General features: G+C 42.8%; 1 protein-coding gene across 1 annotated transcript in view; it reads right to left on the reverse strand.

The window, feature by feature from the left end:
* LOC136608739 (zinc finger protein 420-like) overlaps positions 1-16,078 on the reverse strand; it is a 59,406-nt gene extending 43,328 nt beyond the window's left edge. The window contains exons 1-4 of the mRNA XM_066589127.1: positions 15,921-16,078; positions 9,581-9,760; positions 9,374-9,497; positions 6,746-7,835 (exon numbers count right to left, since the gene is read on the reverse strand). Of these exons, the coding sequence (XP_066445224.1) occupies positions 6,746-7,835; positions 9,374-9,497; positions 9,581-9,760; positions 15,921-16,040 (1,514 nt within the window). The 5' untranslated portion in view covers positions 16,041-16,078. The remainder of the gene's footprint in view (positions 1-6,745; positions 7,836-9,373; positions 9,498-9,580; positions 9,761-15,920) is intronic.
* Positions 16,079-22,729: the final 6,651 nt, after the last annotated feature.

The following is a 22,729-nucleotide window of genomic DNA, read 5'->3' on the forward strand; positions in this document are numbered from 1 at the left end:
AATCCATCTACACATTGTATCCGATGCACATTTACTTATGCTGATTTCTGGCATATGATCTGGGACTGTCCGTCGGTCCAGTAATACTGGGGTGAGGTCATTAGTCTGCTGTGTGAGATTCTTAGCATCCCAGTTCCCGGTACCCCAGAGGTCGGTCTTTTCGCTATCCTTGATGAAGAACATTGGCAACACCATGGCAGAGGTCTTTCTTCGAGATGTCCTGTTCCTGGCTAGGAAGGTAATTGCGCTGAGATGGATGGACCCGAGGGGCCCCTCCTTGGCGCTGTGGAGAAAACTCACCAACACAACTATCCCCCTCAACAACCTGGTCTATAAGGCACGCAAATGTTCTGCTTTTCTTTTCTCTATTCTTTTCTCTCTCCCCTTCCTTTTCTTTTTTTTCCCTCCTGTGGTCTGTTGCTATATGCTGTGGTGACATGAGGTTTTCTTTTTTTGTTTGTTTGTCTCTCCAATACTGATACAGGACTCTGTAATGTTATTGATTTGGCATGCTGTTTACTTTTTAATAAAACGAGTTAAAAAAAAAAAAGATGATAATATTCTAAAAGTAGTAAAATATTTTTAAAAATAATAAAACTGATATTGGTGTAATCGTACTGACAAAGGCCCCCTATCCACGGGCGTTGCGAAGTCCCGCGGCAGATCTCCACCGCGGGAGTCGCCGTCCGGGAGCAGGAGCCGCCGCCGAATCTCCGCCGGTCAGCCCTATCTGCGGAGAATCGGGGCAATTTGCAGCATGCAAATCATTGCGATTCTCCGCTCGTGGACAGGAGCCGGCGGTTTCCGTGGACAGGGGGCCTAAGTCGAAAAAAGTTAACATGTCATACAATGATTTCTATAAAAGCAAAACTCTTCAAAAAGTGGCACAATGGTGTTTTGTTTTTATAAATTTAACCCCACTAAAAAATTTTTAAGAGGTTTTCAAAACTGTAATGAAAATGACATTTGAAGAAATATAAAATTTTATTTTTTCTCTTCTAAATTGCATTAACTCCTGAAAGGAAACTGTGGGGTCAAAATACGCCTGACACTCCTCGAGGAATATATTCAGGGGTATATATATTTTTTAAAATGGGGTTATTTGTGGGGGTATCATTTTGACACCTATGAGCCTTTGTAATCTTGGCTTGGTGTAGGAAAACAAAATGTTCCTCAAAATGTTAATAATGTTAACTTTGTATGTCTCCTAAAAAGTGAACAGATGAAAATATATATCTTATCAGAAATTTATACAGTATGTTTGCAGTTTCTCAAAATTTTAATAAATATAAACAAATTCTATCGGCCTATTTTTATGACCTAAATGAAGTACAATATGTGGTGAAAAAACAATGTCAGAATCACTTGGATATGCAAAATGTCTACTTAGTTATTCTATGTTAAAAAGAGACAAACCTCGGATTTCCAAAATTTGGCTAGGTCATTAAGGCACAAATAGGCTTGGTCCCTAAGGGGTTAAAGAAGTGTGTGTTTGTTTATATAAAGGTAGCAGCTCATCTTCTACAGTAGATGGGGATATAGCACGGCTCATTCAGGCAGCAGCTCTTAGCTGTAATTCCACTCCTTCTGTGAAGACGTGAAGGTAAAACTCCATCTGTCCAATTGGAATGGGGTGTACCCATGTTATCAGCATGTTATTATTAATACTTCGAGTCATGCTGCTGCCATTGCTATGTTATTGTCCCTTTTGAGATGTAGAGTGAGCAGGAAACTTAGGAACTGGAAAAAGGATGTGTGGCCGGTTACATCAGTGTGACACAGTTGTTTATCAGTGATTCATGCGGCAAAACCTTGGAGATTGCCCTTCCACTGTAACATAGAAAATTGAGAATGCCCAGCTGTTTTGTGGGCATAAGAGGACATTGCCTAACCTACTCGTTTCCAGGATCCCGGTCATCTTTTCTGTTATAAACCATTACTAGAATGTATCTATTGAATAAACATTTCCAAGTTGTTGTAAGCATGTGGAATCAGTGGAGTTGTCAAAGATGATGAGATCAAAGAATCTGGCATGTGATCAAGCGTTCTTAAATAATTAACTGACATCTCAATTTCTGAAGAACTGAGCTACCGGAAGTGTAACACTAGAGACACAGGTGAGCCCTTCAGGTCTGTCACCCCATTCAACTTATTTCTGAGTTTGAAAAGGTGATGGAATGTCCTGAACCTGTTAAGCATGGCATAGTTAGCAGCATAAGCTGAAGGTAGACGGGGCTCTGTTGGTAGGTCAAACTCACCCTACAGTGGAGGAACAATGGTGTCTGCTGAGAACAAACATTATGTAGCAGTCACAGGTATCAACTAATCTGTCAAACAGTTTATTATACAAGTATATCTTAGATGAGATCACATTAGAGTGGAGACAACTGGCAATGGATTATTGCTGAAAAGGGATGGTATCAAATACCAAATTTGGTGCTCAATCCAGGACAGCATGCTATTTTTAAAGTGGTGTGAAACCTGGGATCAACATGATTCAGAAGACACACTGTTTTGGAAACCAGGAACTATAAAAACTCTGAGTCAAACTATGCCGTTCCTTGTTAACACAATGAAGTGGAGTATGTAAGCAGAAACAGTTGGTCAACTGGCTGCCACGTAATGCGGGTCAACCTGGTCCATTTTATGAGAATACAGGTGCTGTAGGTGGATTCACCACTGTACAAGAGCAGGGCTCTGGGACCCACGATGGTCCTCAGATTGCGATGAGAGAGTGCACACCTCATAAAAGACTGAGACTCACTTCTTAAAGTGTTAACATGTTTGGGTTGTTATTTAATGAGATTCCTTTTGGTTTATTATTATTCTAGATGCTCATTGTGGTTTGTCAAGAATGGTCAGAGTTAAAAGAGGAGGTAATGTAATGGGGTGTACCCCTCTTATTACCATGTTGTTATTGATATTTTGAGTTGTTTTTGTCACTTTAACATGGGGTGAGTAGGAAATTTGGGAACCAGAAAAACAAAGTTCAGCCAGCGGCATCATAGTGTTGCAGTTGTTTATTAGCTGTTGATGTGCTGAAAACTGGGAGATTTCACTCCAACTGAAGAGAAAAAATGCTAAGCTATCAGCCTTATGGCGACAGTAAGGACACTGTCAGAAAGATAAATCTAGTACAACTATTGATCCAGAAAGTGTATGGCTGGCTTGCTTACCAATTCCTGGGATCCTGGTTATTCGGTCTGTATTGACCTTTGAAACAAAGGACTGAGATCTGTTATAAACTGAATGTTACTTGTTAAATAAACGTCTCTATATTATAGCAAGAATGTGGACTTAGCGTAGTTATCATTCAGGTCAGTCCCACCTTCAGCTTATACCTGAATTTGAAAGGTCAATGGAAGAATCCAAACCTGTTAAGCAATTTTTCTCGCTCCTGAAATCCGCTGTAATGATAGCACTGGAAAGCCACCATGCACATTAACTGAAAGGGCGGGTTTGGTCGATTAAAATCCAATGTGTATGGCCAGGCTAAGACTGCCATAGTAGTAACAGAGACTTGTGCTTCATATCTAAATAAGGTTGCAGAACTGTTGTTTATACTAACTGCATATAAATCCATGGTTCTAAGTGGTGAATCTAATTAGATGGGTTCCTAGTAGAGATGAGCGAGTATACTCGCCAAGGCACATTACTCGAGCGAGTAGTGCCTTAGCCGAGTATCTCCCTGGTCGTCTCTAAAGATTCAGGAGCCGGCGCGGGTGACAGGTGAGTTGCAGCGGGGAGCAGGGGGGGGGGGGGGGGGAGAGGGAGAGAGAGCTCTCCCCTGCCGCTCTCCGCCCGCCCCCGAATCTTTAGAGACGAGCAGGGAGATACTCAGCTAAGGCACTACTCGCTCAAGTAATGTGTCTTAGCGAGTATGCTCGCTCATCTCTAGTTCCTAGCTCTAAAGGCAGCTCATGAATGCCATTCGCTAATCTGTCCCAGCTGCTTTAGTGGGAGTATATAGCCAGGCATCTAGCTCTCCCATTCATTTGGGGGCTTCTTGCACAAAAGAGGTGTTTTATAGGCACAAACCAATTTAATAAGGTTCACCTGGATGTGGTGGATCGGCACTAGGGAGGTCGCAATACATAAAGGGAAAAAAAAAATTCAGCGAATCTTCGACTGGAGCAACCAAAACATGTTAACACTTTCAAAGAAAGTCTCAGTCTTTTAAGAGGAGAGCCCTCTTTCATCACAATCACAAGACTTTTCACTTCCACAACTTGCTTGACAAACGTACAGATTGGAAGATATTTGGTTTTTTCGAGGTTCAGTTCTATTACAGACCTGGAAAATCGAATTTTTCCAAAGAATTTGAAAATTCGACTAAGTTGATAATTTTAAAAATGTTTTCCTACTATTTTTGTATTATTTAGCATCAAAGACTTCAAGTAAGCTGCTTTTTAAAAAACTAATTTTTAACCAGGTAGGTGAAAGGAAAGAGTGGGATAGAGGGTGGCTGGAAAATAATGACATACAAATCAATTATTTATTATAATCCAACTATAATGAATTTAAAACACTGGACTTTATTACAAAAAGAATCTGCGAAAAAGAAAGGAAGTAGCAACATCAGAATAGATTTTATGTCTAAATTTTCATAACAATGAAATAGGTAGGTAGGTCGAATTGGTAGGTAGATTTGTCAGATTGAGTCACCAGAATCAAATAGGTAGTAGAGTTTTTGAAAGGGAAGAGTAAAGTGTGCCTGGGAATAATTTTCGATATTCAGCAACTACTTGCAAGATATACTGCTTCTGCTCTTCATCTCTTGTTACACTCACACTGTATTCTTGAATTAATTTGACACCCCTTTCGGCTGTGTCATTTAAAACACTGAAACATTTGATAGTTTCCTGTCCCTTCAAAAAATCCAGGTCTTCATTCCAAACATCCGGATCGAAATGTAAGAAATGAGTTGAAATGTTGAACCTTTTGAAGAATGTCAATGGTAGTGGTGTAATAAAGTAATCGACTTTGTCCAAAAATTGGATTCTTTGAAAGTGATTTTGGCTTTAACTTTTATCATCTTGTACATCTTCTTCCTTGAGCTCAATTAGCTTGCTTACCTAATTATCATCATCATCACTCTTTTGCTCAACAGACAATAGTTTTGCAGCCATGTTTATTTTGATTTGTTTGCCTAAAGTTTTATCAAAAAAAGTGAAAGCAACTTGCTCTGGGTTCCAATGCAACAAATGATTTATTAGTTTAGACAATGCCACCTATGAAATGTCTCCATAATTGATTAAGGTTGTAAACAACTGTAAATCTTGGTTGGGGACCAATCTAGCTTTAGGAGTATTAAACCAAACTTTGACATTAACATGAATAAAAATAAACAAATCCTTCTGATGACATCTAGCTGGGAGTCACTCACAGAAAACTGATCCCTGAAAATGAACATTTTTATGGAGTAAATGGCTTTTGCCATTCACTTGGCGTGATGCATGGCACCTGGCGCTCTAAAAGAAATTTTTTCGGGAGCAACACGACCTAAAAATATCACACACAACTATAAAAATGCTTTAGAATCTTCTCTGGGCTAATGCCACGGTTTTTGTAGCTTGTCTGAAAGAAAGCTAGAAATCTGTTTGAAATCATTTACATTTGTTTTTAATTTGACCTCTTCATCATCAAGACTAATTGTATTTTAATTTTTTGTCAATTTTGGACTACCCTGTCTCAAATCTTTTAAAAATGTCCGCCTGAGGGCCAGTAGTTGAACCCATTTTGCAATCAAAAACTGCCTTGAGTATTACTTCATAAATATGGTGGCAACATGCCAAGTATAAAAGGTCTTTTTCAAATAATTTTTCTAATAAAACAGAGGTAGCAAAACATAGGTAAGTTCAACACAATAGATCCAGATGGGTACTAGCTACTACATTTTAACTACAATCTAGGCTTATTTACAAGTTTTGTGTTGATTTTTCCAGTCTGATCATCTCATCTGCTTTTCTCTGCACCTACAAATTTTTTTTATCAGCTCCTCCCATGAACCTTGTACGTCCCTTTTTTCTTTGAAGGAGCAAAAACTGTCATTAGTGTTCTTCAGCACGTCCTGGTGTACAATATGCGATTGATCTCAGTAAGAGAAACCAAGTAATTTTATCGATATGATACCTCTTAATGGCTAACAAAAATACATCATGTTATATTCAACAGGTCACCAAGGCTTGACTTAAAAGCCTCCACTTTCTTACTTTGAGCTTGACTTACACTTCAGGTTGCATTTTATTTTTCTTTGCAGTTTTCTCCACTCCTCGTGAAGTTTTGCCAAAGAAATTTGTACAGCGATTTACAAACACGCTAAATTCAGTTTACGTATTTTGATAAAAATGTGCGCCAACTTTGTGTAGTTAATGTAAAAAGCAGATTTGCAATTATGTTATCTGTGTAGGGTATAATACCCTACACAAGGATAACTGTCTGAAAACCTTATTCCTGGAAACTGCCCTCATGTGTTACAGGTAACCTCGAAATTTGAGTGACTTTATAATCATGAGTGAATTTCCCACTGACACACAAAAAGGAACATATCCCTGCAATGTAAGGAGCTGTAAGACCTGCTCACATGTTGTGACTGTGAACAGGATACAAATCCCTAAAACAGAGCAGGTGTGTACACTACAAGATTCCTGGGACATTCACATGTTCAACTTCCAATGTTGTGTACCTGATCGTGTTCAGAAAATGTCCTGTTGTGTGCATCCTCCAATGCTTAACAAGAGTTGACTTATGTGTGAAATTCTTCCCACATTCTGAACATGAATACGGCTTCTCCCCTGTGTGACTCATCTGATGCTTAACAAGAGTTGACCTATGAGTAAAACTCTTTCCACATTCTGAACATGTGTACGGCTTCTCCCCTGTGTGAATCCTTTGATGTTTAATAAGAGTTGATTTTCCTATAAAAGCTTTCCCACATTCTAAACACGTGTATGGCTTTTCTCCTGTGTGAATTCTCTGATGTTTAACAAAATCTGACTTATCTGTAAAACTCTTCCCACATTCTGAACATGTGTATGGCTTCTCCCCTGTGTGAAACCTGTGATGTTTAAAAAGATTTGACTTGCGTGTAAAATTCTTCCCACATTCCGAACATGAATACGGCTTCTCCCCTGTGTGAATCCTCTGATGTTTAACAAGATGTGATTTTCTTATAAAACCGGTCCCACATTCTGAACATGTGTGTGGCTTTTCTCCTGTGTGAATTTTCTGATGTCTAGCAATGTTTGATTTGTCTCTAAAATATTTACCACATACTGAACATGAATAAGGCTTCTCCCCTGTATGAATTCTCTGATGTGTAATAAGATTTGTTTTCTGTGTAAAGCATTTTCCACATTGTGAACATAAAAATGTTTTTTCTCCTGTGTGAATTCTTTCATGATTAATAAGGCCAGATTTGTGCTTAAAATATTTCCCACATTCTGTGCATGAATATGGCTTCTCTCCTGTGTGACTTTTTTCATGTGTAACCAGATTTGATTTTCTTGTTAAATATTTCTCACATTCTGAATTTGAAAATGTTTTCTCTTCTGAATGAATTGTCAGATGATCTTTGAGTTTGGTATTTCCATATTCTGAACAAGGAAATTTCTTCTCCTCTGTGCGACTTCTCTCATGTGTAATATAATTAGCTTCATCTGTCAAACATTTCCCATATTCTGAACAGGAGAATGGCTTCTTATCTAAACTGTGATGTTCTGGCTGTACATGAAGAGTCATGAGGTTTTCTCCTGAAAGGTGCTGGACAATATCTTCTTCTACTGTATAATTAGGCAATACCATGAAGTTTCCATCAAAGTTCTCAGTGGGATTATCTGTTAGGATTAAAATGGATTAAATTATTCATCTTTATTTTCAAATCTCAAAGTTGAAAATCTTGCGATGCAAGTTGTGCCCGGGTGCAACCCCACATTACCTACGTAAATACAACCTTAGACTAGAAACACTTTAGGTTTTTGATGCAGTTTGAGCTGCAGGTTCTGATTAAAATGTTGATGCTTTGAAGCAGCGACAGCAGACTAAATGCTTGCTGATGTATATATTATACTGAGACATGGATACATCCATTGGTTCATGGCAGCACAACAAGTATATTGCAAGTGACAATGTCATTGACTAAAACAGGATTTGTTAGGGCCCCTTCACACTAATATCTGCTGAGAGCTTTCCACAGCAGAAAACTTGAAGCAAATATGCTTTAAATTCGCAGTGGCCAAATCTGCACCTAAATGATGCACATTTGGCCACGTTATTAATTGCAGAAATGCTCTAGGATTTAACCCTTGTATTTCAAGGGTTGAATTCCACAAAATAAATCCACAGCATAAATAAGCATAATATAAATATATACTCCACACCGGTTTTTAACAAATACACATGATTCTTTCGTATAGTGTCAATACCTTGAACAGAAGACATAGAAGCAGGGGATTTCCTAATGAAAAGGAGTTATGGTAAACTTGACAAAAAAAAAATAGAGTTATGGTGAAAGGTCACCGGGAAGGATGGACAGTGTTATATTAACCACTGAATTGAAAAACCACAGCCGGTGCTAGAAATACTAACATTAATTAGACTCAAAATAGGAAATTGGTTTCATCAGGTAACTACATGCTGACTGCAGAGTTTCTGCATTAAATTAAAGGTAATATGAAGGCTACAAATTAATAAATGAGTTTCTATAAAGACTATATGGTTATATAGAGTTAGATTAATATTGATATATATGTATGCTATATGTTAAAGTTTCTTAAACAATTTGGTTCTTTAACGGGACCTGGAAACAAGAAGTTCTTGATACAAACATGTCTAACTCCATTTTGGATTTCTACTTCTTCCCATTCAGTATTTTTCTAAATTTTTAAAAAACAACATTATGACTTTAAACATTAAACCAACAAGGTATTCCTGTACCACACAAATAACATGTTATCTCCAGTTGGCCCATGCCTTGCATCAGCACTGTACACTAAGGAACCTAAAGTGAGAGCTGTAACCATCACTTGTTCACAGCGACTATGTGTTTATTTTTGGTATTTTATCATTGCACTTTAATTCCTATCATGTGAATAAAACCTAAACTATGATCCCGACCATTGAAATCCCTCAGAGCCTACGGTTAATATGGACCATTATCCCTCTTCAACAAGTATTATTCCCATGTAGCTTTAGGGTGCGCCCCCAGAATCACTTCCAATTGTGGGCCCAAGGCACCCCAATCTGACCCCATCACTTCATGACCATTGACCACTAAGCCGATCTATGGCTCCTGCTGGAGTGTTAGAAAGCTGGTCGCCAGTGTCTAAATATGTTTTTATTTGTACATCATAATATATATCCTGTTTCTTTTTACCCAGTAATATAAGAGGCTGGTAGTTCTCCATCATGATGTCCTTGTACAGATCCTGGTGTTCTTCTAAATACTCCCACTCCTCCATGGAGAAATAGACAGCGACATCCTGACACCTTACAGGAACCTGACAAAACAATGATACCGTCATTACCCAGACACCTCTAGTGCTGTTACTGTATAATTTCCCAGCATTCCCAGCAGGGTCACCTCTCCAGTCAGCAGCTCAGTGATCTTGTTGGTGAGTTCTAGGATCTTCTGTTCATGTATTGGTAAGTGAGGAGAAGCCTCTGTGATAGGGCTCTGGCTCCTGCTCCATCCTCCTGACTCATGGAGATGGCTGCTGGGAGTTGCATCATCACCCGATGTCTTCTTCACCATTGTGTAATCCTGTGTATGGAGAGAGACACGTAGGGAACTGAACCCAGTATTCCTCCCTCAGTAGAAAGATAGAGATTGTGATCCCGCTGTATAGAGCGCTAGTAAGACCACATCTAGAATACTACGTTTAGTTCTGGAGACTTCATGTACAGAAGAACATTGATAAAAAATAGAACAAGTCTAAAGATGGTTAAGGATATGAAAGGCAAAAATTACCAGGAGAGATAGAATACTTCATCTGTATAGCGTGGCAGAAAGAAGGGAGAGGGGGACATGATGGAAACCTTTATAAATGTTACAGGAAGAAAGAAATTAAACTGAAGAACAAGGAGGAGCAACCTGAAATTAGTGTGAGTGGAGATCAGAAGCAATGTCACTAAATATTTTACTAAAAGAGTAGTAGATGCTGGAAAAATAGTTCCAGCACAAGAGGTTGGAAAGTCAACAATAAGTGACTATAAACCTGCCTAGGATAAACCTATGTCTATCTTAATAGATACATAAAGGTAATAATATAAGGGCAGACTAGATGGACCGTGTGCTCCTCCTGCCGTCAGTCTGCATTGTTTCTATATAGATGTCAAAGTTGTAGCAAAAACCTCTAGGCCAAACTCCGGCCATTTAATTCTGTTGGTTCCTGGCAGTTGGTTGGTTCTTCCTCATTACAAGGAGCCTACTTACCATTCTCATTACTCCTACAACATTACTATTAACTCATTGGTTCCCACGATACAGAACTGACCATATTGGTGGCCGATCTTCACATTCTCTGCTGTTCAGTTCTTTAGTTCTCCCTCACTTGGAAGGTCTGGAAGCCGTTATACCGGACACTGGATTGTTCCTATTACTTCCTAGAATGGATTTTAACTTCCCTATGTTTAACTGGTTAAATAGTCACTAACATTTCAAACAACTTGTGCTTATATGATGTGATAACTAGCAAAACTGCAATTTACTTTACTTACCTAAAATTATGCTGTTGTGCTGAAGAGTCCCTCTACAATGCTGGCCACCAGGGGTCTCCCTTCCTACTAGCTTATTGTCGAATGAGTGTATAGAGAACAGAGTGGTAACGGACAAGAGAAACAGAATAGCATAGATACAGTCTACAAACTAATAGTGAACTGCTGTTTACTGTGTTTAGCTAAAGAAATCACATCTCTCCTGCTCACTCACATTGTAGTGTTCTACAACAAGTAGGAGAATGCCGGCTCGATAAAAAGAGCTTTTTATTAATTCCAAACATATAAATTACATGTTATAAAAGGTACCATTAAGACTTCTCTCCAGGCTTTTACGTGTTTCAAAGCAGACTGTCTTCTTGATCACTGCTGTGGACAGGGGTCTTTATACAGAGCCAGCATTCTCCTACTTGTTGTTCTACTGTATGCCACTTGACTCCTGGCTTGCCTGTGCACTGGGTATCTTTAGGTCGGCTGCACATGAACGGGTCAGATGTGGATTCCGGATGTGGGATCCTGCAGCAGAATCCAACCCCGTGCCTGGCTGGTGACCCCCTGTACCTGTCAGTGCAGATGGCCTTCTGTACTGTGGATGTTCCGGCTGGCAAGCTATCGGACATGCACAGTACAGATTCTCTTGCGCCTTTGCTAGGCGATGACACGGATCCCGTGACCCCTCTGCAAAATTCATGGCAGGAGGGCTGTGGGACTTCAATGGAAGCCTTCTGTGCATAGCACACACTAAAATAGAACATGCTGTGATTTTCCCTCTGCGAGCGGAAAAAAAAAAAAAAAATCACAATTGATTTCCACTCGTGGGCAGGAAAACTATATTTTTTATAACTTGCCGTAAAATTTCTTACTTGTCCTGTCATTGGAGGACACAGCTTTGACCTTGGGTATACCTACTGCCACTAGGAGGCGACACCAAGCATAAAAAGTGTTAACTCTGCCCACTAGCTATATCCCTCTTGCAGGCATCCAGGCAATTCAGTTTGTATGCAAAACTGTAATTCATTGGCCATGTGTGACTGCGCTGAGCATACTCACAGCTTTGACCTTGGGACGTACCAGAGTAGTGGGAAAACATAAGAAGCTGCATGAGAAATGAAGCATAATCAGTTCTTTAACCGCGACTAGCATTAACGCATGCCTAGGCATCCGGCATGCTCAGAGAAGTAGAATAAAGGGACCCGAGTAACAGGCCCTGCTACCCACAGGGACAAAGCTCCCAACAAGGAGCTTCCCCCAAGACACCCGCCGTCCAAGTAATCGGTGTAGGACTTGTGTTGTCAGGAGTACCAGCAGGAATCTGGGATCAAAGTCTCCATTGACGCGGGGTCATGATACCACGTGCAGAGAGGAAATCTGCAACCGATCGATAACGGCTTCTCCTGATGACAGAGAAACTCTGCCTGCTAGCGCCTACTGCTTGGAAGAGAGACGAGCAGCCACAGCAAGTACCATCGACAATGGGTTATTAGGAAGCATCATAGGCGATGCATTGGGACTACCACCACCAGCGAGAACAGGAGCTATAGACGCATGTCTCAAAAATACCATCAGTATCAGCCTCTGAGCCTGTGACATGGCCGTGGCATCCACCTTTGCAGAAAGTCTGTGGCCCTTTTGATGAAGTCTAGGCTTGGAAATGGCGTCCCTCTTGGATGTCCACCAAGGCAGCTCCTCACTAATACCACCGCTAATCTAGTAACAAGAAAAAAGAGGGGTGAGGATTCTGCCGGTCTTCGTGGAAACAATATCTGAAGCCAGGAGGGGCGAGCGCTAAGAGTTGGAATCAGTATCGTGTAAACCGTTTCACAGTCTCCTGCACGACATGCCGGAGGTTCACAGCATGTTTGTGGATCCGCCTGAATAAAATGCCTTGTCTCTCAGACGGCGTCCTAGAAGACCGAACACTGACCAAGACATGATTTTTTTTTTTTTACAAAAGTAAAAAACTCACTACCAGCGACTTTCAGCCAAACTGGTTTCAGAGTGCCTGCACAAACGAGAGGATCCTGAAATGAAAATGGCACCTGCGTCATTACTGAGAAAGTCCAGCCGATGCTCCACTGATGCCAAGTCCCATTTAAAGGAGGTGCGTCAGCAATAGAGTGAATTGACTCCTGCCAAAATGAGGCTCTGGAGGACGCAGGACACCCCGACTCATTGGCGTAGCGAGGTCACTGTCGGACAAGCTTCAGGTTGGACCAGACCTTCATGCACAGTATCTGTGTATAAAGGATCCACAAAGAAACATTCTAGAAGCGCAGCAGGAGATCGCTCTGCTACAGAGTACTCCTCACTCCGTCACCGATGACATGAGTGACCCACGTCCACATGGACACGGCTGACTGAGCTAGCAGTCCAGTGTTCCTCGAAAGCACTAGATGCTGGATTGTTTCTGATGCCGCCTGGAGAGGGACCGCAGTCTGTGTTAGAGCTGACCAGAGGGGAGAAAGTAGGCGGACATACCACCCCCAGACTCCCTGTCAGAGGGTAGATCCCCGGACTACCGCTGTACTTGGACAGAGCAAGACCGTCTGAAAGATGAGATTTTCTTTTTTCTTTTGACTAACTGAACGTCAGTCTTATACTGTGGTGGAGTGCAAGGAAACTGCAGGCGTGCCACCATGTGGGGGCTAGCCGTTAGGTAAGGCTGATAACCAGCTCAAGCCAGTTCGTTCAGAAAACAAACTTCTCTTACTGGATGTAATTCTCGTAATTGAGAGCACACAGCATGTCTCCCTGCCTTTCCTCCTAGACACGGAGAGTGCGCAAAGACTGTTTGCAGAGACTGCAAGTGGGCAACCCTTGGTGAGCTGCTAGGCAAGTCTCAACCTGGACCGGAGCAGTCATGAGGAGCGATGAATCCGGCAAATCCCTTTGCGAGTACTTTTTCCATAGAAGGTACCACAGGTCTCAGCACTGCCAGAGGCATGCAGAAACTTAGTTAGAACATTGTTGTTCGTAAGACGAGATCTTCTCTGCTGGATGACAATCTCGTACTGTAGTGAGAACGCACATAGTATGTGGCTCTGGCCAGCCCGTCCGCGTGTCATCCTGGACTCCGACACTGCAGTACATCTGGCTGCAGGGAACTGCAGGAGGGGCAACAGGGAAACTACCGATAGGCAAAGTTCAACCCAGTCCAGAGCAGAAACAAGGGGCGATGAGTCCAGAGACTCCCTGTGCAAGTACTCTTTCTCTATGAAAGGTACCACAGATCTCAGCAAGCCCAGAGTAATACTGACCATTAGTTTGACCACTGTTGTCCATAAGAGGAGATATTCTCTGCTGGATGTACATCTCGTATCGTACGCACGTGGTTTGTGGCTCTTCATCCTGGACTCCGACGCTGCGGTGCAGCTGACTGCAGGGAACTGCAGGAGGGGGCAACAGGGGAGCTACTGACAGGCAAGGCTCAACCCGGTCCGGAGCAGATGTGAGAAGCAATGATTCCACAGGATCCCACAGGAGTCAGCAAGCCGGAGTCATGCCGCACTTAGGGTGTGTTCGTCCTGGACACGGGCACTGTGCCAAGGCTGCCTGCAGGGAACTGCAGGAAGGGCAACAGCTAGCTGCTAGGCAAGGCTTCAACCCGAGCCAGGAACCACGCTGAGGTTGATTGGGCAGGGAAACAAGCAGGACTATGGCGCCTCGAAATAGGGCATATTGCCATTGCCATAGGACCCTCTGCGTGCAAAAAGACCTGCTGCCCTAGTGCCATGGCGGGTTAACACTATCAGTCTGGCCAGCAGCCCCACATCTTGCCTACCGCTCTTTTTTCTTCTCTTTTTTTTTTTAAGCGGCAAAAGAATCTGCAAGGTGGCAATGTACATTGAAAAAAAAGGAAGGCCACAGTACCCACATGCTGCCTGGCTACATATACCAGGTCATCTGCACGGCTAGCAATAAGACCAGTCCTGGCCCATCTGGAACACAGCCCATGCAGGCGAGCCGTCCACCTCCCATGGACACTAAGCGGAAAACTGAATTAGGTGGATGCTTGCAGGAGGGATATAGCTAGTGGGAGGAGTTAACACTTTTTATGCTTAGTGTCGTCTCCTAGTGGCAGTAGCTATACCCAAGGTCAAAGCTGTGTCCCCCAGTGAAGCAGACGAGAAAAAGCGGTTTTTCATAGCATGTAAATGGCAAGTATGTAATGCTGCAGAACCCGGATGAGGAAACCAGACAGGAATTTTGCAATGGAAATCTGGCCGTGTGTATCCGGCCTTAGATTAAAGCAATCCCATCATGTGAGAACAGCGTGGAAGAAAAATTCACGTGAGTCAGTGTCTTACATCAATACGTATTGCTTGAGAAAGGCGTCTGATATAACACACTGAAACGTGTTGCAATAAAGAATGGTATAATTAATATTATAGCCGTCACTGATCTTTTCTGCCCGCTATGCCTGGACCCGGAGTGACTTTTTCTTTGTTGGTTCCTGCTTATGGTGAGGCTTTCCTGTCGGTGAAGCCCTTTTTGGACTCCTGGTCGTCTCTTCTGCCTGGCTGGATCATGGAAGGGGATCTATAATTATTCTATATGCAAACCTGGATGTGGGGTGCAGATGGGTTACCTTTCTGAGGTTTTCCCACCTGGCACCAGGTGAGTTTTTAGGATCACCCTATTTCGAATACAGTCGATATTAATATATCCTGAAATACATGAGGCGTGGTTTCATCTTCAAATACTTCTATATGGTAGTGTTCTACAGGATGATTTTATGTCTGTGTCTGTTGCAGACTTAGAGAGCAGAATCTGCAGTTCTCTGTGTACAATCTATAGAACACAGCACACATACCATAGCAGCAGGCACGTAGATATACAATCCACAGAGGTGGGAAATAATACAGGATTCAAGTCATACAATGGCCAGAAAAAGAGCGATTCCTCATAGACACACTCCAGATTATTCTGAAAAGTTAGGTATGCTTTATATAAGGTTAGGGCTTTGACCGGAAAAAGGTCATGGCATCAGAGATTGCAGTATAACCAATCAGCATCACAAACTAATGGAAGTGAATGTGGTCACATTGGGGCTCACAGGTTTTTGCAACCTGATAACTGCAAGAAATCTATTAAGTTGTGTTTGTGAGGCACAACATGATTGCACTCTCATCCATTAGTTTGCAATGTCATTTGACTGTTTTGACCTGTTAAGCAAACAAAGATCATAGAAACATAGAAAAGCTTACCTCTCCGGTCAGCAGGTAGATGATCTCTAAGGTGAAGCTTAATATCCTCTTGGTAATCTCATTGCTGGTCTTCTCCATCCTCGGTGGGTCATTCATGAGGACCATTTTGGATGAGGACATGAGAGAACTGGAGGAACTGGAGGGTTCTAGTGCTGCCGGCCCTTTATGAGAGAAGGAGAGACTCTAAATCATACGGGGACATCATCATGTGTGATATACAGAACTGTAAATCAGCTACCAAATTGGAAAGCCCCTGGAATCGATTACATACCTGCTTAGCTGCCCAATCCCCCGCCAAGATTGGGTGCGGTCAGCTATTGTGCCCAAAATAATAGCCCTGATATCTCATGCAAGCAAAATCCTACTGAAGATTATACAAAAACACATAACAGTGACAGTGGGATGGAAACTGCCTGACGCACAAGCCGGGGTTCACCAAGAAAGAGGGACAAGAGACCAAATAGCAAATCTCTGATGGATCATGGTGTACATACGCCTCATCCATTACAGCCAAGTCTTGGATGCATTGAACACGAAAAGCTGTGGCCATGCCGAAGACAAATGGGATCCGGGGACATCTGGGGCAACTCAGACAGTCATTAGATGTAAACTAAGTGGCTACAGTCAGGACCTCCAATGGGAACACGAACTGGTTCAGGATCAGGAAAGGCGTACGCCGAGGCTACATTGTTCAACCGGCATGCAGAGGCGATCTAGAGGAAATGTAATTTACACTAATCCAACATCGGGGTCAAGATCGGTGGAAGAAACATCAACAATCTCAGATCTGCAGATCATACAACCTTGTGGCAGAAAGTCAGGAGGATCTTTAACAACTTATACTAACAGTTAACCCCTTAGAGACGAAGACTGTTTGTGCACTAATGACCAACTAATGTTTCTGTTTTTTTGGTTTTTTTTTTATCAACGCATTATAGGAGCCAGAGCTTTTTAATTTCTCCATCACCAAAGTTCTATGAGGTCTTGTTTTTAGTGAGGTGAACTCTAGTCTACATTCAGCCAATATTTAGGAACAGATAACATTTTGATCCCTTTTTTCAAGAGGTAAGATCAAAAAAATCTGTAGTTCCGACATATTTTTTATTTGTAATGGCATTCACCGTGCAGTATAAATAAGATGTGCCATTAGTTCTGCAGTCCGGTACGATTATGTCAATACCAAACTTATATCGTTTTTTTCCTCGCAACCTTTTCACGATTTTGTTTTTTTAAAATGTATTTTTTGTTGCGTTCTGAGACCCCCACTTTTTTTTTTCGTCAATGGTGCTGTGAAAGAATTTTTTTTTTTGGATGAGTTGTACCTTATAAGGCCTTAGTCAGACGGGCGTTTTTTCGCGCGATTTGCGTATCGCATGACGGATGCGCATCCGCAAATCGCGTGACCAATGCGCGCAAGTCGCCCGCAAATCGCCCGAAAATCTGCTCCTAGCCGCGTTTCATTAGAAACGGGCCGGAGCTGTCCAGCGCATTGCATTCAATGGAGACGGTAATACAGCCGTCTCCATTGAAAGCAATGCGCTGCGGGCGAGCCCGGGATGAATTGTCGGTAAGGGCTTAAATATATAAGCCCTTACCTGCAATGCATCCTAAAATGTGTTAAAATAAAAAAAAATTGTATACTCACCTTCTGCCGGCAGCCGGAGCTCCGTGCGGCCGTCCTGCAGTGGGTGTGAAGGGGGTGTGAGTCAGACCTGCCCCCTCATTGGCTCAGCGCTGAGCCAATCAGAGGCATGCCTCACTCACACCCATTCATGAATTCATGAATGGATGTGAGTCAGACCTGCCCCTGATTGGCTCAGCGCTGAGAGGCAGCAGTCACTCACCCATTCATGAATTCATGAATGGGTGTGTGAGTGTTTTCAGCCTCTGATTGGTCAGGGCTGTGACCAATCAGAGGCAGATCATTCAGCAGGCGGGGATTTTAAAGCTCCGCCGGCTGAATAGTGCCGAGAAGCAGTTCAGGAGAACTGACAGCGGCCGCGGCTGGACTCCGGCTGCAGCGGAAAGGTGAGTATACAATTTTTTTTAATTTGAACACATTTTAGGATGAATTGCAGGGAAGGGTTTATATATTTAACCCCTTCCCGACAATTCACCCCGCGCACGCTGGCAGCCCATTGCTTTCAATGGAGCGGCTGTATTGCCGCTCCATTGAATTCAATGGGCAAACATCGTTCTTCTCTGCCACAGCTGTTACAGCTGTGGCAGAGAAGAATGATTTGTCTTCTATATGTTCTCAATGGGGTCGGCGCTGCTGCCGCCGGCCCCATTGAGCGCATATACAGAAGAGAACAGGAATCGCAGATTGCAGGTAGGTGCGATCTGCGATTTTTTTGTTCTATAATTTATCGGACGAGCGCATAAAAAGCGCTCATGTGTCCGATACCATTGCAAAGCAATGGTCTTAAAAATTCGCCGGACGCATGCGCAAATCGCGCAAAAAAACGCCCGTCTGACTAAGGCCTAATAGTACCGTTTGTTGATACATGAGACGTTTTGACCAATTCTATTCCATTTTTTGTGCGGCGAGATAGGCAGAATTAACCATTATCGCCATGTTTTTTGTATTTTATTTTCATGCTCTGTGCCCGTTAAATAATGTACTAACTTTTATCTCCGGGTAATTAGGAATGCAGCAATACCACATATATGATTTTTATTTTTTTACATGGTAAGGGCTCGGTAAAACAAGTGTGCTTTTTGGCGCATGAAAAAAAATACGCATCACGCATTAGCGCAAAAACACGTGAACGGGCAAATTTTCACATGTGCAGCGCGTAAAACATTGCCCGTTCACTGGAGCAGCTGTGCTTCGAGAAGTGCAGCTGTTCCACAAAGGTCTCCTCATCACTGAACACTGTCACAGTGTTCAGTGATGAGGGAGCTACCTGCAGGAATGAAAGAATCCCCTGTCACAGCTTTTACAGCTTCAGGTGCCAAACCAACCAGTTCCCTCTGTCAGCCTTTTACATGGTGCGATCACACTGACCGTGGCGTGTGAAGGGTTAAACATCAAAGATCTGAGGTTTCTTCATCCGACAGCCAAGCACCCGCTCTCCCCAACACGGGAGACCCACACCGGGCTTCTAATGCAGGGCCGTCAGAAGACAGCTCTGCAGAATAAAGCCGCTTGACGGGCGCCATCAAAAGGCGTATGGGCGGTCATTAAGAGGTTAAAGGAGGAAGTTAAAAAGGCGCCCCATACTAGATATCAAGAAAACTAAGACCATGACAACAGCCGGTGACGGTACAAGAAACAATGAGGAAATCAAAGCGGTCCAAGACGGCATCCGCAATGGAGAATCAGGACACGAAATAAAATGTCAAACTGAAAGAAGCCGCACAACACAGAACCGCGTGGAGAGCGCCGATCCGTAAAGTGTCCGAGAGGCGGCCGACTACACGGATACAGACAGAACATGTCTGACCTCACCACAAGCAACAACCCCTCCGGCGTCTCTTACCTGCCGGCCGGAGTCACACGCAGGGGTCTGATACTGTAATATAATGTAGCTGATATCAGTGTGCTGCATATGTGTATATACTGTATATCCTCTGGCTGATAACAGAGACAACAGTAGGGACCAGGACCTGCTACACTGCAATAGGACCTGTGATGATGTCACCATCATGTCATCAGCTCCTGTCCTTATATACTGATCACATGACAGTGCCATCATCACAGGTCCTTCAGCCCCCACTTCTCCTCCTCATTGCTGAGCTCCGCCCCTTATATACTGTGTAATAGGACCTGTGATGATGTCACTGTCATGTGATTAGAGACCTTTGTGGAACAGCTGCACTTCTCGAAGCACAGCTGCTCCAGTGAACGGGCAACGTTTTACGCGCTGCACATGTGAAAATTTGCCCGTTCACGTGTTTTTGCGCTAATGCGTGATGCATAGTTTTTTTCATGCGCCAAAAAGCACGCTTGTTTTACCGAGCCCTTACCATGTAAAAAAATAAAAATCATATATGTGGTATTGCTGCATTCCTAATTACCCGGAGATAAAAGTTAGTACATTATTTAACGGGCACAGCGCATGAAAATAAAATACAAAAAACATGGCGATAATGGTTAATTCTGCCTATCTCGCCGCACAAAAAATGGAATAGAATTGGTCAAAACATCAAATTTGTCAACAAACGGTACTATTATAAGGTACAACTCATCCAAAAAAAAAACGAAACCCTTTCACAGCACCATTGACGACAAAAAAAAAAAAGATGGAGGTCTCAGAACAGCAGCGATAAACAAAAAATACATTTAAAAAACAAACTCGTGAAAAGGTTGTGAGGAAAAAACCGATATAAGTTTGGTATTGACATAATCGTACCGGACTGCAGAACTAATGGCACATCATATTTATACCGCACGGTGAATGCCATTAGAAATAAAAAATATGTCAGAACTACAGATTTTTTTGATCTTACCTCTTGAAAAAAGTGATCAAAATGTTCTATGTTCCTAAATATTGGATGAATGTAGACTAGAGTTCACCTCACTAAAAACAAGACCTCATAGAACTTTGGTGATGGAGAAATTAAAAAGCTCTGGCTCCTATAATGCGTTGATAAAAAAAACAAAAAAAACCCAGAAAGATTAGTTGGTCATTAAGGTTCAAACAGTCTTCGTCACTAAGGGGTTAACTGTTAGTATCAGTTGTTAAAGATCCTCCTGACTTTTTTTCCACAAGGTTGTATCATCTGCAGATCTGAGATTGTTGATGTTTCTTCCACCAATCTTGACTCCGATGTTGGATTAGTCTAAATTACATTGCCTCTAGATCGCCTCTGCATACAGGTTGAACAATGTAGCCTCGGCGTACGCCTTTCCTGATCCTGAACCAGTTCGTGTTCCCATTGGAGGTCCTGACTGCAGCCTCTTAGTTTACATCTAATGACTATCTGAGTTGCCCCAGATGTCCCGGGATTCCCATTTGTCTTAGGCATGGCCACAGCTTCTCGTGTTCAATGTAACCAAAGGCTTGGCTGTAATGGATGAGGCGTATCTACACCATGATCCATCAGAGATTTGCTATTTGGTCTCTTGTTCCTCTTTCTTGGTGAACCCCGGCTTGTGTGTCAGGGAGTTTCCATCCCACTGTCACTGTTATGTGTTTTTGTAGAATCTTCAGTAGGATTTTGCTTGCATGAGATATCAGGAAAACTAACCGCACCCAATCTTGGCGGGGAATTGGGCAGCTAAGCAGGTATGCAATCGATTCCAGGGGCTTTCCAATTTGGTAGCTGATTTACAGTTCTGTATATCACACATGATGATGTCCCTGTATGATTTAGAGTCTCTCCTTCTCTCATAAAGGGCCGCCAGCACTAGAACCCTCCAGTTCATCCAGTTCTCTCATGTTCTCATCCGAAATAGTCTTCATGAATGACCCACCGAGGATGGAGAAGGACAGCAATGAGATTACCAAGAGGATATTAAACTTCACCTTAGAGATCATCTACCTGCTGACCGGAGAGGTAAACTGTCTATGTTTCTATGATCTTTGGCTGTAAAACAGGTCAAAACAGTCAAATGACATTGCAAACTAACAGATGAGAATGCAATCATGTTGTGCCTCACAAACCAAACTTAACAGATATCTTGCAGTTATCAGGTTGCAAAAACTTGTGAGCCCCAATGTGACCACATTCACTTCCATTAGTTTGTTATGTTGGTTGGCTATACTGCAATCTCTGATGTCATGACCTTTTTTCGGTCAAAGCCCTAGCCTTATATAAAGCATACCTAACTTTTCAGAATAATCTACAGTGTGTGAATGAGGAATCACTCTTTTTCTGGCCATTGTATGACTTGAATCCTGTATTTTTTCCCCTCTGTGGATTGTATAGTGTGACTACACAGGGGATACGTATCACGCCAAACGGTCACTTATCTTCTTTACTTGCACTTTATTCACACAATCTTTAAGAGCAACATAAACGACTGTGTCTCCAGATAAATAAATGATTTGCAACAGCAAAAGTCTCTGTTCAAGTTTTAACCTTTTACAGTCCGTAGGGCAAGCAGGTAAATCCTCAGCTGAGGAGACCATATAAGTCCATAGAGTCTCACAGACCTGTGAATGTCCAGAGCGCAGCTGGTCCTCAGTCTGTTGTGCCTTCAGACCCTTAGTCCCAGGGCAGGCGTACTATCTCTCGCAGCGCCTTGTCCACAGCGTCTCTCCGCTCACAAGGGGAATCACCGCAGCCTGGATTTCCCAACCACACACCTCTCCTAGGTGTGGAGGTGGGGGGTGTCTTCCTCTCCACCTCTGGCCTTCTTAGTCACACACTGGGCCTAGCAGCCCCAGCTCCACTGAGCTGACACACTGTCTCTGGTGTTGAGGTGAGGGGCGTCTCCCTGTCCACCTCTGGCCTTCTTATCCACACACAGGGCCTGGCAGCCTTATAGCTCCACTGAGCTGGCACTCTGAGCCTGGCAGCCCTGCACTCTCCTGAGCTGTCACTCTGGGCCTGGCAGCCCTGCACTCTGCTGCTGCAGTGGGAACAACCCTTTTTTATAGCACTGACCACACCTGTGGGTGTTTTCCTCCTTTCTTCAGGCATCAGACTGATTGTCTGTTGCCGCCTACAGGCCATCTTCTGTAGCGCACCCCTACAATAGCTATGTGCCTGCTGCTATGTTATTTGTGCTGTGTTCTATAGATTGTACACAGAGAACTGCAGATTCTGCTTTCTTAGTTTCTGACACAGACATAAAATCATCCTGTAGAACACTACCATATAGAAGTATTTGAAGATGAAACCACGCCTCATGTATT

This window comes from Eleutherodactylus coqui, chromosome 1 (assembly GCF_035609145.1).
Source record: "Eleutherodactylus coqui strain aEleCoq1 chromosome 1, aEleCoq1.hap1, whole genome shotgun sequence".
NCBI classification, from domain to species: domain Eukaryota; kingdom Metazoa; phylum Chordata; class Amphibia; order Anura; family Eleutherodactylidae; genus Eleutherodactylus; species Eleutherodactylus coqui.